The sequence below is a fragment of the Elephas maximus genome, chromosome 10, assembly GCF_024166365.1.
Source record: "Elephas maximus indicus isolate mEleMax1 chromosome 10, mEleMax1 primary haplotype, whole genome shotgun sequence".
Lineage (NCBI taxonomy): Eukaryota > Metazoa > Chordata > Mammalia > Proboscidea > Elephantidae > Elephas > Elephas maximus.
Window position 1 is genome coordinate 79191723 of NC_064828.1, and position 17260 is coordinate 79208982.

Genomic DNA, 17260 nt, shown 5'->3' on the forward strand with positions numbered 1-17260 from the left:
ATATCACATCCAAAGTATGTGAGACATAGCATGCCATCCTTGCTTCTAAGGCACATTCTGGTTGTACTTCCTTCAAGACAGATTTGTTCGTTCTGTTGCCAGTCCGTGGTATATTCAATATTCTTTGCCAATGCCGTAATTGAAAGGCGTCAGTTCTTCTTCAGTCTTCCTCGTTCATTGTCCAGCTTTTGCATGCTTATGAGACGATTGAAAACACCATGGCTTGGGTCAGGTGCACCTTAGCCTTCAAGGTGACATCTTTGCTTTTTAACACTTTAAAGAGCTCTTTTGCGGCAGATTCGTCCGGTGCAATGCGTCGTTTTGTTTCTTGACTGCTGCTTCCATGGCTGTTGATTGTGAATCCAAGTAAAATGAAATCCTTGACAACTTCAAGTATAAAAATTTTATACTTTAGCTATTACACTTAAGTCATTTTGACTTGATTTTTGTACATAGTGTGCGGTAGAAGTCCAGCTTCATTCTTTTGGATTTGGATATCCAGTGATTCATGCACCATTTGTTGAAAAGACTACTCTTTCCCCATTGAATTGCTTTGGCTTCCTTTTCAAAAATCTGTTAAACTTAAATGTGAGGGCTTATTTCTGGCCTCTCAGTTCTATTGTTCTTATGTCTACTCTTTGTCAGTACCACACAGACTTTATTATTGTAGCATTGTAGTAAGTTTCAGGACCAGGAAGTGTGAGCCCTCCAACTTTACCATCAAATGTAATAGGTGGTAAAGTTACCATTTTTTGATTGTGGACAGGGAGCAGCAAAAAAGATAGGCATTACGTGGGTTGAACTAAATTTTCTTCTTGAACAGTTTCCACCCAGTCTCCTACTAAGATGCTTGTGACTCACTTGTTTCCTTTAATTATTTCTAAATTGTTTCTGGTTGTTGGACTTCTTTTTTTTTCTTCGTGTTTATATCAGGATTTTTGTTGTTTTTGCTTTAGGTGAAAGTTTACAGCTCAGGTTAGTTTTTCATTCAAAAATGTATACACATATTGTTTGTGACATTGGTTGCAATCCCCACAATGTGACAGCACTCTCTTCCTTTAACCCTGGTTTCTCTATGTCTGTTCATCCAGTTCCTGTACCTTCCTGCCTTCTCGTGTTGGTTTTGGCAGGAGTTGCCCGTTTGGTCTCATATGTTTGATTGAACTAAGAAGCATGTTTCTCACATGTGTTATCGTTTGATTTATAAGCCTGTCTAATCTTTCCCTGAAAAGGGGCTTCAGGAGTGGTTTCAGTTCTGAGTTAGCAGCATGTCTGAGGCCATAGTCTCAGAAGCTCCTACAGTCTCTGTCAGACCAATAAGTCTGGTCTTTTTTCATGAGTTTGAATTTTGTTGTACATTTTTCTTCCCCTCTGTTTGGGATTCTCTGTTGTGATCCCTGTCAGAACAGTCAGAGGTGATAGCCCGACACCATCTAGTTCTTCAGGCTTCAGGCTGGCGGAGGCCCTGGTTCACGTGATCCTTTAGCCCTTCAGGCTAACATTTTCCTTGTGTCTTTGGTTTTCTTCATTCTCCTTTGCTCCGAATGGGTTGGTACTGATAGATGTATGTTAGATGCCCAGTCTCGAGCTTTTAAGACCCCAGATGCTACTCACCAAAGTAGGTTGTAGAATATTTTCTTTATGAACTGTGTTATAGCACTTGACCTAGATGTCCCCCAAAACTATGGTCCCCAGCCAGTAGTCCTGGCAGCTCAGTCCCTCAAGGTGTTTGGATGTTTCTAGGAAACTTCTATGACTTTGCCTTGATCAAGTTGTACTTACTGTCGCTATATTGTGTGTTGTCTTTTCCTTCACCAAAGTTGACACTTGTTTCTTATCTAATTAGTGACTTTTCCTCCTCTTCCCCCCTCCCCACCCTTGTAGCCATCAAAAAATGTTTTTTTATGTGTGTAAACCTTTTTTTGAGTTCTTATAATAGTGGTCTCATACAATGTTTGTCCTTTTGTGATTGACTTATTTCTCTCAACATAATGCCCTTCAGATTGATCATTGTTCTTTATCTTTGCATAGTATTCCATTGTGTGTATGTACAATACTTTGTTTATCCATTCATCTGTTGATGGGCATTTAGGTTGTTTCTTTTTGCTATCGTGAATAGTGCTGCAGTGAACATGGGTATACGTATGTCTATTCTTGTGACAGCTCTTATTTCTCTAGGATATAGTCCTAGGAGTAGGATTGCTAGGTCATATGGTATTTCTATTTCTGGCTTTTTATGGAGGTGCCATATTGTTTTCCATAGTGGTTGTACCATTTTACTTTCCCTCCAGCAGTGCATAAGAGTTCCCTACAACCCCTCCAACGTTTGTTATTTTCTGTTTTTTTTTTATTAGTGCCAGCATCGTCAGGGTGAAGATGGTACCTCATTGCTTTTTTTTTTTTATTATTAGTGCCAGCATTGTCAGGGTGAAGATGGTACCTCATTGTAGTTTTGATTTGCATTTCTCTAATGGCTAATGATCACAAGTATTTCCTCATGTGTCTATGTTAACCTCCTGAATGTTGTCTTTGGTGAAGTGTCTGTTCATATCCTTTGTCATTTTTTTAATTGGGTTATTTGTCTTTTTGTTGTTGAGGTGTTGAGGTATTTTGTAGATTTTAGAGATTAGACCCTTGATTAGATATGTCATAGCCAAAGATTTTTTCCCAGCCTCTAGGTTCTCTTTTTACTGTTTTGGTGGAGACTCTTGATGAGCATAAGCATTTAATTTTTAGGAGCTCTCAGTTACCTAGTTTCTCTTCTGGTGTTTGTAGATTGTTAATTATGGTTTGGATTCCGTTTATGCCATGTATTGGGCCCCTAGCATTGTCCCTATGTTTTCTTCCATGATCTTTATTGTTTTAGGTTTTGTATTTAGGTCTTTGATCCATTTTGAGTTAGTTTTTCTGTATAGTTTGAGGTATGGATCTTGTTTCATTTTTTTACAAATGAACATCCAGTTATGCCAGCACCAAATGTTAAAGAGACTGTCTTTACCCCATGTAACAGACTTTGGCCCTTTGCCAAGTATCAACTGCTCATACATGGATGAATTTACATCTGGGTTTTCAATTCTGTTCCATTGGTCTATGTGTCTGTTGTTGTACCAGTACCAGGCTGTTTCGACTACCATGGCTGTGTAATAGGTTCTGATATCAGGTAGGAACCCTGGTGGTGCAGTGGTTAAGAGCTATGGCTGCTAACCAAAAGGTTGGCAGCTCAAATCCGTCAGTCACTCCTTGGAAACCGTATGGGGTTGCTATGAGTCAGAATTGACTCAGTGGCAATGGGTTAACATCAGGTAGTGTGAGGCATCTCACTTTGTTCTTCTTCAATAATGCTTTACTTATCCAGGGCCTCTTCCCTTTCCATTTAAAACTGGTGATTTGTTTCTCCGTCTCATTAAAGAATGTTGTTGGAATTTGGATCAAGATTGCGTTTTACCCATAGGTTGCCTTGGGTAGTATTGTCATTTTCACAATGTTGAATCTTCCTCTTCAAGAGCGTGTTTTTCCACTTATGTAGGTCTCTTTTGGTTTCTTGCTGTAATGTTTTGTAGTTTTCTTTGTATAGGTCCTTTACGTCCCTGGCTAGATTTATTCCTAAGTATTTTTTGTAAATGGTATTGATTTGCTGATTTTCTTTTTGAAGCTCTCTTTATTGGTGTGAAATAATCCAACTGATTTTTGTATGCTAATCTTGTATTGTGCAACTTTGCCAAAATTTTTTATTAGTTCCAGTAGCTTTTTTGTGGATTCTTTGGGATTTGCTATGTATGAAATCATGTCATCTTCAAATAGGGATAGTTTTACCTCTTCCTTACCAATTTGGATGCACTTGATTTTTTTTTTTTCCCCCTTGCCTTATTGCTCTAGCTAGGACTTCCAGCACAATGTTGGAAAAGAGTGATGAAAAAGGGCATCCTTGTCTGGTTCCTGTTCTTAAGAGGAATGCTTTCAGTCTCTCCAGTGAGAAAGATGTTGACTCTTGAATTGGTATAAAATTTGGTATAAATGCCCTTTATTATGTCGAGGAATTTCTCTTCTTTTCCTATTTCGCTGAGAGTTTTTATTAGGAATGGGTGTTGGACTTTGTCAAATTTAGATGATCATGTGATTCTTCTATTTATGTGGTGGATTACATTGATTTTCTAATGTTGAACCATCCCTGCTACCTGGTATGAATCCCATTTGGTCATGAAAAACTATTGTTTTGATATGATGTTGAATTCTATTGGCTAGAATTTTTTTTGAGAATTTTAGCACCCATGTTCATGAGGGATATTGGCCTGTAGTTTTATTTTTTTGTGGTGTCTTTGCCTGGCTTTGTATCAGGGTTATGCTGACTTCATAGAATGAATTCAGGAATATTCCTTCCTTTTCTGTGCTGTGAAATAGTTTGAGTAGTATTGGTATGAGCTCTTATCTGAAAGTTTGGTAAAATTCTCTAGTGAAGCCATCCTAGCCAGAACTTTTTTGTTTTTTTTTTTTTCCTCTTCAATCTCTTCTTTTGTTATGGGTGTTTTAGTTTTTCTACCTCAGTTTCTGTTAGTTTAGGTAGGTAGTGTCTTTCTGGAAATTTGTCTTCTAGGTTTTCAAAGTTGGTGGAGTATAATTTTTCATACTACTCTGTTATGATCCTTTTTATTTCATTTGGGTCTGTTGTGATATCACCTGTCTCATTTCTTATTCTTTTGTCAGTTTGACCAATGGTTTTAATTTTATTGATCTTTTCAAAGAACCAACTTTTGGTCTTGTTGATTCTTTCTATTGTTTTCTGTTCTTTATTTCATTTATTTCTGCTCTGATCTTTATTATTCCTTTCTTTTGGTGCCTGAGGGCTTTGTTTGCTGCTCTCTTTCGTATTTGTTTGAGTTATAGGATTAATGTTTTGATTTTGGCCCTTCTTTTTTGATGTGTGTGTTTATTGGTATAAATTGACCTCTAAATACTGCTTTTGCTGTGTCACCAAAGGTTTTGGTAAAATGTGTTTTCACTCTCCTTTGATTCTATGAATATTTTTTTATTCCATCCTTGATTTCTTCTGTTATCCTGTTGTTTTTAAGCAAGGTGTTGTTCAGCGCCATGTATTTGATTTTTTTCCTTGCTGTTTCTGTTATTGATTTCTACTTTTATGGCATTATGATCAGAGAAGATGGTTTATATTATTTTGATGCTTTGGCTTTCGTTGAGGCTTGCTTTTGGCCTAAAAGTGGCCTATACTGGAGAATGTTCTATGTACATTGGAAAAGTATATACTTTGCCAGTGTTGGGCCAAGTGTTCTGTATATGTCTCTGAGGTCAGGTTGGTTGATTGTGGCATTTAGATCTTCTGTATCTTTATTGAGTTTCTTGATGTTCTGTCCTTCACTGATGGTGTGTTGAAGTCTCCTAGTGTTATTGTGGAACTATTTCTCTTTTCAATACTGTTAGAGTTTGTTTTATGTATTTTGGGGCCCTGTCATTAGGTGTGTATATATTTATTATGATTAAGTCTTCCTTGTACATTGACCCTTTAATCATTATGTGATGTCCTTCCTTATCTTTTATGGTGGATTTTGTTTTAAAGTCTTTTTTATTGGAGATTAATATTTCCATTCCAGCTCTTTTTTTGGTTATTGTTTACTTGATATTTTTTTTGCATTCTTTGAATTTTAGTTTGTTTATGTCTTCATGTCTAACATCTGTCTTTTGTAGACAACATATACATGGGTCGTGTTTTTTGTTGTTGTCGTCGTTTTTCTTTAATCTCTCCTGTCCCTTTCTGTCTCTTTACTGGTGCATTTAAGCCATTTACATTCCGTGTAATTATTAATTGATATGAGGTATTGCTGTCATTTTGTTTGTTTTGGTTCTTTTTTTTTGTGGTGTTGACGGTTTCTTTGTTCTGCTTATTTTTCTGTACTGGTTCTTTTTGTTTTTGAATTCTCTTTCCATTTCTTTTATTATTGTTGATTTTGTGTTTACTAAGTCTTTATGTTTTTCTTCTTTATTTATTTTGATTGGTGGGTTTGTTAGCTTCCTTTGTGGTTACCTTGAAATATACCTTTATTTTCCTATTTTTAAACCAGTCTCAATATCTTGATACCGCCTTGACGTCCTCTCCATATGGAAATTCTATGACTACAATGTTTATTCTCTGTTTTTCATTTTGATGTTTTTGTCATTTATGTGTTGACATCTCTGGTTCCCTGTTTTTGGGTTGGTGTCTGGTTGATCTGTCCTGCATCCTAGTCTTGGATCATTGTCTGATATTATGGGTTCTACTCCCTATAATATTTCTTGTAATTTCATCTAGTTTTTAGATACTCGCTTAATTTCTGTTTATCTGGAAATGACCCAATTCCACGATCGTATTTGAGAGACAGTTTTGCTTTATATACAATTCTTGGCTGGCAGTTTTTTGGTTTTTTTTTTTCCTTTAAGGCTCTATGTATGTCATCCAATTGCCTTCTTGCCTGTATAGTTTCTGCTCAGTAATCAGAGCTTAGTCCTATTGGTTCTCTTTTGTTTTGTTTTTCCCTAGCTACTCTCAGGGTTCTTTCTTTGTCATTGGTTTTGGTGAGTTTGATTATAATGTCTTGGTGATTTTCTTTTAGGGTCTATCCTGTATGGGGTTCATTGAGTTTCTTGGGTGGATATCTTATCTTTCATGATATTAGGAAAGTTTTCTAACAGTAAATCTTCAACATTTCTCTCTGTGTTTTCCATTACGCCCCCCTGTTCTAGCACTCCGACCACTACTAGGTTTTTCCTCTTGATAGTATCCCACATAATTCTGAGGCTTTCTTAATTTTTCTTCATTATTTTTTCTGATTTTTCCTCAAATGAATTGATGTAAAGGGATTTGTCTTCAATCTCACTAATTCTGTCTTCCATTGTCTTTATCCTGCTCCTGTGACCTTCTCTTGACTTGTCTAATTCTGAAATTTTGCCGTCTTTTTTATGGTTTGTAGTAGCCTGTTTATTCTGTTGTTTTGTTCTTATATGGTTTTCCTGAATTCTTCTATCGCTTTGTCTGTGTGTTCCTTGGTTTTGTCTGTGTTTTCCCTAATCTCTTTCTTGAGCTCTTGGAGAGTGCTGTATATTAGTCTTTTGAATTCTTCAGCAGGTAGTTCCATTGCCTTATCTTCCTCCAGAAGGTGTTCTGGCTCTTTATTTTGGTCACTTGCTGGAGCCATCTTGCCCTGCTTCTTTATGTGATTTGATGTTGTCTGTTGTCTCTGAGGCATCAAGAAATTATTATATTTATTGATTGATTGTATATTTGTTTACTATGTCCTGAATTTTTATTTTGTTTTGATATATCCACATAAGCTGGGTGTTTGTGCTTCTTCAGTTGCTAATGTGGCCACATTGAAGCTCTCACCTCCTGTCTCCAGGTTGGTAGAGCAGCAACTAGATGTGTGAGCAAGGGACTGTATTCACTGTTCTTATGGGACTGCTGAGGGTGTAGGTGGTGTTTTTGGTGATGTGATGCGTCTGTCCTGCTGGTCACCTGGCCATGGATGAAGAGGATGTTCTCCCTGGTATTTGGATTGGTTGTTGTGTGTGCACTCCAACACTTGCTAGATGGTTGAGGTGAAGGTGCCTGGGTCATCAGTCACTGAGTGTGTGGTACAGAGACCCTCACTTACAGTCCTGGGCAGGCAGAGCTCAGTGGGGGTGTTTGAAGCAGGCACAAGTCTCTGGTTCCGGTAAGGAGCAATGCGGCGGGCAAGGCAGGGGGCTGTCAGCTGCTCCTGAGTGCCCAGTTGAAGAGTGTGTTACTGTCCACTAGAGTGCACAGTGGGGGTGGGAGGAGTGCAGCTGATTTTGGGGTGCCTGGTGCTGTTAGCTGGAGAGATTGGGGTTGTCATTGACTCTCAGGGCCCCCAGTGTGGGCAGTTGAGGTCCCTTAAGGAGCAGGGCGGTAGTGAATTCTGCAGGTCCGCAGCTCCTGCTTGGCTGTTGTGGGTGTAAATGGGCTTCAATTGGGAGCCCTGCCTGCCTCATCCTAATGAAGACATGCTGTGTCGGCATGACCAGAAAGTTACTGTTGTACGTGTTTGGAGAGGGTAAAGGACACTTCCAGTCCATGGACCCCCTGCGCCAGAGGCTGGGCAAAGGGGCTGGTACCTTGGAATGGACCGAGAGCTACCAGCTTAGGGGGCCGGGCAGTGTTGAATGCCACAGATCTACAGCTCTCATGTGGTTGCTACAGGTGAAAATGGGCTTCAGCTGGGAACCCTGCCCGCCTTGCCCTAATGAGGGCATGCTGTGCCAGCTCAGTCAGCAAGGTACTGGTGCAGGTGATTGGAGGGTATGAAAGCACTGGAAGTCCATGGACTCCCTGCGAAGTGGGCCAGGCTCCTCAGAACAGGCCAAGAGCTACCAGTTTATGGGGCAGAGCAGTGTCAAATGCCACAGAGCTGAAGCTCCCACTTGGCTGCTGCCAGTGAAAATGGGTTTCAGCTGGGAACCCTGCCTGCCTTATACCAATGTGGACGTGCTGTGCCAGCTCACCCATAAGGCACTAGTGCAGATGATCAGAGGGGATGGAGGGTGTTGCAAGCTCGTGGATCCCCTGCGCCAGTGGCCGGGTGAAGGGGCGGGCATCTCAGGACTGATGCCTTGAGTTCTTGGCTTAAGGGATGTAGTGTTGTTAAATGCTGCCAGACTGGTGTCAGAGCGGGGTGGTGGATGGATGAAGAGGAGGAAGTGCTCCTCAGCATGTGACATTGTGGGGAAGGTGCTTGTGGTGCACATGGTGGGTTGGGTGTGTGCATTTAACTTTTGCAGGTGTGGTGTCACTCCTGTTTGACTCTGGAGTTGCATGCAAAGTTGCTCCTGCTTAGCTGCACCACATGGGGTGTGTTTTGGCTTAAGATGCTGCTGCTTGTCTCAATATGTCTGTGCCATGCAGGTTCGGCTAGCAGGACACTAGTGATCTGGCAATCCATAATTCTCTATTCCTGCTGTTTTTGAATTGTTTCTCCTTGCACCTGTCACTCAGTCTGATTCTTCAGCTTTGTCTTTGATGCTTAGGGTTCCTAGATTCTCATATATATCCAGCTGACTTATTTTGGGGGGTCTTTTTTGTTGTTGTTGTAAGAGGGATGGCATAAGGCATCTGACTATTCCACCATCTTGACCCCCACTTTCTGTTTATATCAGTTTTAATCTCCAGTTTCATTTCTGTGTTTAGTATAATATAGTCCCTCCAGGTTTCCTGTTTTAGCCACTTGATCATCTAGTCATTCTATTACTTTGTCAACATAGTATTCTTATGCAAATATGTATATGTCATTTATTTAAAAAACAAAACAAACCAGTTACCGTTGAGACAATTCCAACTCATAGCAACACTATAGGACAGAGTAGAACTGCCCCACAGAGTTTCTAAGGAGCAGATGGTGGATTGAACTGCTAACTTTTTGATTAGCAGCCGAGTTCTTAACCACTGCACCACCAGGGCTCCAAGTATGTTGTATATTCCATTTTAGTCTAAGTGGGAATATGTTAAACCATTTATACTTAACCTGCCTTTTTAACAGTGGAACCATTAGTCATTGATTTGAAATTGAGTAAAAGTACTAATCTGAAAACATACCCTTCCATACCCTCCTAGGATTGGATTCCAGGAAAGGTAGTATTTTGAGTATTGCTATTCAAGAGAAAAATGAGTTGTTTGTTGAAGAAGGATTGAAGTGTATCATAGCAACCTTATTTTTATTTTTATTCCAGAAGTTGACCATTGGTATCTTTCAATCATTATTTTACTAACAAATCATTGTCTTACTAACAAGTTCTGTTATGGTATGCTATTTATGTAGCAGGTGTAGACTGCTTTTATGAAAAACCACTCTATTGTACAGTGATAGGCACTTTTTTTCTTTTTAAAGTAAATTTTCTCAATTTTTTAAAAAATAATTTCAAACCTTCAATTTCTAGTGAGCTCTGTTATAAAACTTAGTGTTGTTGTTGTTGTTAGGTGCCGTCGAGCCAGTTCTGACTGATAGTGACCCTATGCACAACAGAACGAAACACTGCCTGGTCCTGCGCCATCCTTACACTAAAACTTAGTGTATTATACTATTAATGCTTATTTACTCATCTGCTTACCTATATGACTTTTCTTTGCATCCACATGACCTGGTCAGTATGGGTTACAGTTTGTACTCAGTGAATAAAATGATGAACTCACTATTTTCAGAGCTATGAAGTTTTCATTGTTTTTTTTTTCTCTAATGTCTTCATTTATAACCCAGCAATCTCAACTTCTAACTAAATAACTTTAATAACTGTCAATAAAAATTTTAAAATGCCTATTTTAAACCTCCCCCAGCAAGTTGTGTCATTTATCACTTTAGTAACCTCTAGTGCTATTCTTTTACTGCTTATCTTAGTATGGTCTTATTTTCTACGTCTCTGGTATATCTTACAGAATATTAATTAAAATTTCATTGCTGTTTTTACCATTCAAGCACAGCACTTTAAGTCCATGGAAGCAATTTTGAAATCAAATCAGAACAGTAGTTTCATTAGCAAGAATAAATGGATATAAATATCAAAGAGCTTAAATCAAAATCTTTTAGTTGGATTGTGTGTGTTTTTTTAAATAAAAACCAGAATGTCATTTATTAATTTATATTTGGGAGAGGACATGTTCTAAAGTATTCAGAATACTTACGTGCTCCATTTATGATACTCCTTTTTCTGATACTGAGGTACTTATAAATTTGAAAGTAACCAGAAGATTCCTTTGTAAGCACTGAATTAGAGCAAAGGCAAGTGGATAATCTTGGCACTTAAGAGCCTAATAGAAATATGATAGGAGCCACAAATACAAGTCATATATATAATATTAAATTTTCTAGTAGCCACATTTTTAAAAAGTAAAAGCAGGTAAAATTATCTTTAATAATGTCTTAATATATTCAGAATGTTGTTTTAAATATAATTAATATAAAACATTATTCTTTTTTATTCCATTCTGTATATTCCAAATCTGGTATGTTTTTTGCACTTATATAGATCTTAATCAGCTGCTTCACTTATTAACTCCTTTACTTACTTGGGAAAAAATTGCTGAACCAATTTCCCCATTTATGCAGTGGAGAGAGTTTGAGAATTAAATAGTATATGTGACGTGCTTGGTACATGGTAAGTTCTATGTAAATCTTAGCTGTTTTTTCAAAATGGTGAATATAACGTGTAGAGACATCACTGTCACATAGGAAAGAACTGATTTTAAGGATCAAATTGTTTGTAACCCCCAAATTTAGCTTATAAGCCCCGAACACTCATTGCTTTCCCTTAGGCAGAACTGGATGCATATTATCTCTCTGACTCCCTGTTTAAATTATTTTTTAAAAGAAGCAAACACTATGACTGCAATTGGTTCCTGATATATGTTAGTTGTGACAGAATCCAGCAGATAAAGTCCCAATTTTAGCATCATTAAAACCATCAATTAGAGAAATTTATAGTTAAAAATCTAACTTAATGTTTCTCTTTCAGTAGTCATTCATTATGTAACTAATATATGGAAAACTTTAGCACAAAATGGTTGTTTTTCTTCCATGATTATTGGAGCAGGCATTGAACAATTATCTGTGGCAGTCTTACGCTAATGGCAGAAATCTTCCATATTTTTTAATACACTATTACCAGTTTTGAGACTATTTTCTTCTCCTAATTTCAGGTTGGGTGGGACTATATCAGCATACAAGATAGTACCAGACGAAATAGAAGAAATCAAGGTATAGTATGACATTTTTCACCTCTACAAAGACTTATTGGCAGGGATGGAGGTGGGGGAAGAATTGCTTTTTCTTTATACAATTGACTTTTTAGATATGTTAGGGCATCATTTAATCCCCAATTAGCCTATTTGAATTTTTTTTTATATTGAATCAGATAATCACCCTTGAATTTTATCTCCCATTAGTAATGTATATCTGAAAGAAATATTAGGAGAATCAAAAACAGAACCCCTTCCCATATATTTCACTGAGAATCTACTTGAGAAAGCACTATGTATCAGCATTAGTGTGCATTATAGATTATAATTACTTCTCTCTTTATTCCTTCAACAATTATAAATAATATAAGCCTTCTAGTAAATCTTTCCTGGTTCCTTTGAAACACGATATGCCAATTTAAATTAAAAGTTTATGATACAGTAAGTGAGAAATTGACCTTACGTTTTGAAAGTTAGAACATGACTCCATTCTTCTGTCTCTAACATTTTACTGAGTCCTATTTTATGAAATATTAATCTTCCATGTTAACTTTGTCCAAAGCAGTTTACAATCTAATGAGAACTAAACTTGCCATTTTTCCATAAACAAATTTAACAGTTTGATTGTAGTAGTCAAGGATAAACCATACTTTTAAAATGACATGTTACGATCTCAAGAACTTATTAATCTTGATTTGATTTAAACTTTTAAATATCAAGTTCAATGAATGCAAAGTTCAGTATATAGTTCTTTAATTTTCTTGAATTATTTTTTAATCAGTTAAGCCTGTTGATCCTTAATATGTGAGATACTATTTGTTGCAATATGTCAGATGTTTTAATGTGTAGTCAACATCAAGGATTAGTACCATAATTATATTCTAGCATCAGAATTAAAAATGGAGTGTCAGGAGATATTTTGACTTGATATAAACTCATAAAATATTTTGATTGGAAGAAACCTTAGGTGTAATTAATTTTCAGATGAAGAAATAGAAATGAATAAAGGTGAAGTTGCTGAAATTAATTGTTTGAGGTTCAGTAATTACTTGTCTAAAATATAATCAGGTGTGGTTAAATTGTCAAAATAACGTAAGTATATTACTTCTTGAAGTACATTTTATAGTGACTCAGAAAAGTAGTTTGAATTCTAGAAACTTTAAGCAATCAATAAATGTATATGTGAATAATCAGGCAGCATTTCTATAAAGGATATAAAATTTAAATCTGTCTTGCTCTGTCTTATAATACAATTATAATACAATGTATTAAGTGATATTCTGTGGAAATACATAGAAAAGGCACCTGGCCATTTGAAATAGGTAATCAGTAAAGTCTTTCCAAAAGGAAAACTCATAAAGTTGGAGTTCTATGCAGAGACAGATTTGTGTATGAAAGAGTAAATATGAGATAATATTGCCCTAGATCATTGGTAGACCATAGGGTATAAACCAAAACCAAACCAAACCCATTGCCAGTGAGTCAATTCCAACTCATAGCGACCCTGTGGGAAAGAGCAGAACTGCCCCACAGGATTTCCAAGGCTGTAAATCTTTACTCTTCTGTAGAGCAGCTGGTGGGTTCGTACCACCAACCTTTCGATTAGCAACCGAGCACTTAACCACTGTACCACCAGGGTTCCTTAAAAAGACTGCTGATATATAGGGGTGACAATGGGCGTTTAGGCCATGTTAAGGAGTTTGGATTTTATCCTGAAAGCTATGGGATGCCATTATGTAATTTTTAAGACAGAAGATAACATAATAGATTTACTATATTTTTTAAGCTTTTCTATGATTAGTGAGAAAAATGGATTCAGTGGGGAAGACGAGAGTCCAACTAGAAGAAAGGATAAGACTGTTAGGTGTGAAATGATTAAGACCTGAACTAAAGCAGTGGCAGTGAGGCCAAAGTAAAAGTCCACTCAGAAATATTACCGAAGAAGCTACAATCAACAATACTTGATAATTGATTCAGGTTTTTGGTGGGGAAACTGAGTAGATGGTGCTACTGTTCACTTAAAGAGGACATATATTTGAGAAGGAATGTGTTTAAGAGGAAAGAGGAAACGTTTTGAACTTTTCAAATTTGAGATCCCTCTCAGATAACCAAATGTACGAAAAGTCATTAGATTAATGGGCCTGGAAACTAGAAGAGAGGTTTGATTTAGTGGTTGATATTGGGATTTGTCATCATACAAGAATTAGTAGAGGCTATGCTAGTAAATGGAATCTCCTAGAAAAGCTGTATGAAGTAATAATTACAGGGAACCGAGAATGTAGCCCGGGGGAAGGTCTGTCCTAGAACCAGATGATTAACAAATTTTTTAGTTGTTTAATTAGCAGAAAAAAGAAAAAAAAAAATTTTTTTTTTAATTAGCAGAAGCTTCAGTTATTATTATTTGTTTTTTGAAATTCTATAGCTAATACTGGTATTATTTCCAAAACAGCTTTAGAGAGCTTAAGACCTGAGGCCTAAAAAAATGTATAACTAATTCTTGGTTTCAAAAGTATTGGAAGAAAAACTGCTATAAAACATTTCAATATTTGATGGCACCATTAGCACTTTCAGTTGAAATGAGATGTAAACTTTTTGTTTTGCTCAGGGAAATGTGAAATCTGGATGTAATGTTCATTTTAGTTGGGTAATCTCTGGGAATATTAAACTACCTAAATAGTACAATTGAGTTTAAATTTGAATTTTACTGCCTTTTTCTTGTTGTTTTTATTAGTTGCCATCGAGTTGATTCTGACTTACAGTGACCCAACGTATGTCAGTAGAATTGTGCCACATAGGGTTTTCAAGGCTGTGACCTTTCAGAAGCAGATTGCCAGGCTTATCTTCTGAAGCCTCTCTGGGTGGGATCGAACTGCCAACTTTTGGCTAATAATTAATAAACATGCATGTGTATTTTTATTTTTAGAAATATGTGATTAATCAAAGATAATTCAATTTTTGTCAAATGTAGTACCTTTCATGATGTTTCTAGCACCGAAAATCATTATTTAGTTTATATGCAGCTTAAATTAAGCATGCATTTATTGATTACAATATTTTCTCACCTCAAAATAGTGAATGCATGCTTCGACCAAAGGCTATAAGGGACAAAAAGCAAATACATTCTTGGCTCAGTCACAACCCTCTTTTCCAACCTTGGTGTAACCAATATCCTGCATTTTTATCATTTTCAATTCTTTGCTTTTCTTTAGTTCTACCTGCTGTGTGTACATCCCTAAATATTATAATTAATTTGTGCTTCTTTTTGAACTTTATATGAATTAAATTATATTGTATGCAGTCTTTTGGATCTTGCTTCTTTTGTTCACTACTTTTTGTGGGATTCTTCCATGTTACTGCCCGTACCTAATGTTTCTTATATTTTTTTGTTGCTGTAAAGTTCTCCATTGTATTACAGTTTTAGACATCCTATTAAAAAAAAAACCCACTGCCGTCGAGTTTGGCTTATTTCCATTTTAGGCTTTCATGAAAAAATGATGCCATAAGCATTCTTTTAAAAGCATTCGGGTACACATGTATGAATTTCTCTGAGGCATATACTGACGAATAGAATTCCTGGGTTTTAAGCAGTGTATATTTTCAACTTTTTGAGATGTCAAACTGTTTTCCAAAGTAGTTATGCCAATTTACACTACCATCTTGGGTCTGTCTTTAAATTTAAATATTTAAGTGTTCTTTAATCTATCTGCAATTTATATTGATACAAATTTATTTTTACTTATATATGGAATGACTTAACTGACGTATTTTCTTAGTCCATTTTATTGAAAAACTCATCTTTTCCCTACTGATTTGAATTACCTTTTTTGTCATATAATAAATTTTTATATGCCTAGACATACAAATAAATCCATCTTTTTCTCAATTTTTCTTCCATTGGTATCCTTATTTCTTTTCCAGGACCATACTCTTTTGATTATACTGCTTTTTTAGCATGTTAGGGAAGATCCTGTGTTATTTTTTATTCTGTTGGCTTATGTATTAATTGCTCCAGAAAATATTTACAATCACTTTATCAAATTTCAAAGTCCCCTACTGAGGAGATTTCCATTTCCGGCCAAGAGGGAATAATCTTTTCTAGAGATTGATCTTTCTGATGACATGTTCAAAGAAAGCAAGATGAAGTCTTGCATCCTCATGTCTAAGGAGCATTCTGGCTGTACTTCATCCAAGACTAATTTGTTTGTACGGTATATTCAATATATTTTGCCAACATCACAATTTGAATATGTCAATTCTTCTTTGTTTTTTCATTTTCTAGCTTTCACATGTATATAAGGTGATTGAAAATACCACAAAACCTGAATAAGGACAGTATTTTTAAGAAATGCAAGTTCGATAAAGTCAAGGGGTTGTTAAGAATAATTATAGGTGATGAGGCTGGAAAGTTAGTTTGTAATCATATTGTAAATGAGTTGTGGATCTTAGAGGAGAAGTTTCTAAAGATTTTGAAGCAAGAAGAGACATTTTCAGATTTATTTCAGTGCATTTATTATTCCTATCAAAATGGATTGGAAGGCAGCCTAGAGACAAACCACTTAAGAAGCTTTATATTAATATAGATGAACAGCGATAAAGACAAGGCTTTTGTCAGTGGCAACGAAAATAAAAAGCATGAGAGGTACATCACAATGGTTAATAATAAGGCTTTGCCCTTAATAGGATTGTCACCTTGTGTATAATCTTAACTAATCTGAGTCTTCCTAAAAATATAGATAACACCTATTTTATGTTGTTATGAGTATTAAATGTTTGTAAAATACTTAGCACAGTATATGGTACATAATAAGCATGTAGTAAATGACAACTATGTGATGTGATCCAAGTTGACTTCAGAAATGAGGAATAGAAATAAAAACTAACTTTCAGATTTTTAACTTAGAGAACTTCATGAAGGATGGTGCCGGGCCCTGAGCTAAGGAATTCAAAAGAAGAAGCGTATTTGGGGAGAATAATGAATGTTGGATAGTTTTTAGTGCATGCACATAAGAGCAAACACCTGGAAATTAATTTACTCCCTCAACCAAATAGTTTAGTGCTTTTTTTTTTCTTTCTGTCTCTCTACTCTGGGACTATTCACTTAATTGAGAACCCCTTCCTGTGTTATCTTGCCTCCAAAATAAGAGTATCCCAGAGGATTGATGGAAGAAATATCAAATACCTACAGGTTTCTCCTCTAAGGTGTTTTTGATCATCTAGTCTCTTTTTTCTAACCAGAACATAGCATTACCATTGTATAATGTAGAATGGGTAATTTTCCTCTCAGCATTGGAACATTCTGATCTGGTAAAGTGAACAATTCTTGGCTCTCTTTGAAAAGATAGTTTAGGCCTACCTGTCTTTCTGCTATTTTTTGCTGCCTATAGATAGATCAGTGTTCTATTGTTTCACTTACTAATTATTGCATAAGATCTTTACACAGAAGACTTGGCTAGAATTCCATTAGATGACTATACTTTCTTTAACCTTACAAAAATGAACTTCCTCTGCTATTCTTTACTAATAGACATATAAAGT

General features: G+C 36.2%; 1 protein-coding gene across 5 annotated transcripts in view; it reads left to right on the top strand.

The window, feature by feature from the left end:
- GPHN (gephyrin) overlaps window positions 1-17260 on the top strand; it is a 569154-nt gene that overhangs the window by 230626 nt on the left and 321268 nt on the right. For all 5 annotated transcript variants that reach the window (XM_049899425.1, XM_049899421.1, XM_049899422.1 and 2 more), the window contains exon 3: window positions 11687-11744. In XM_049899425.1, the coding sequence (XP_049755382.1) occupies window positions 11687-11744 (58 nt within the window). The remainder of the gene's footprint in view (window positions 1-11686; window positions 11745-17260) is intronic.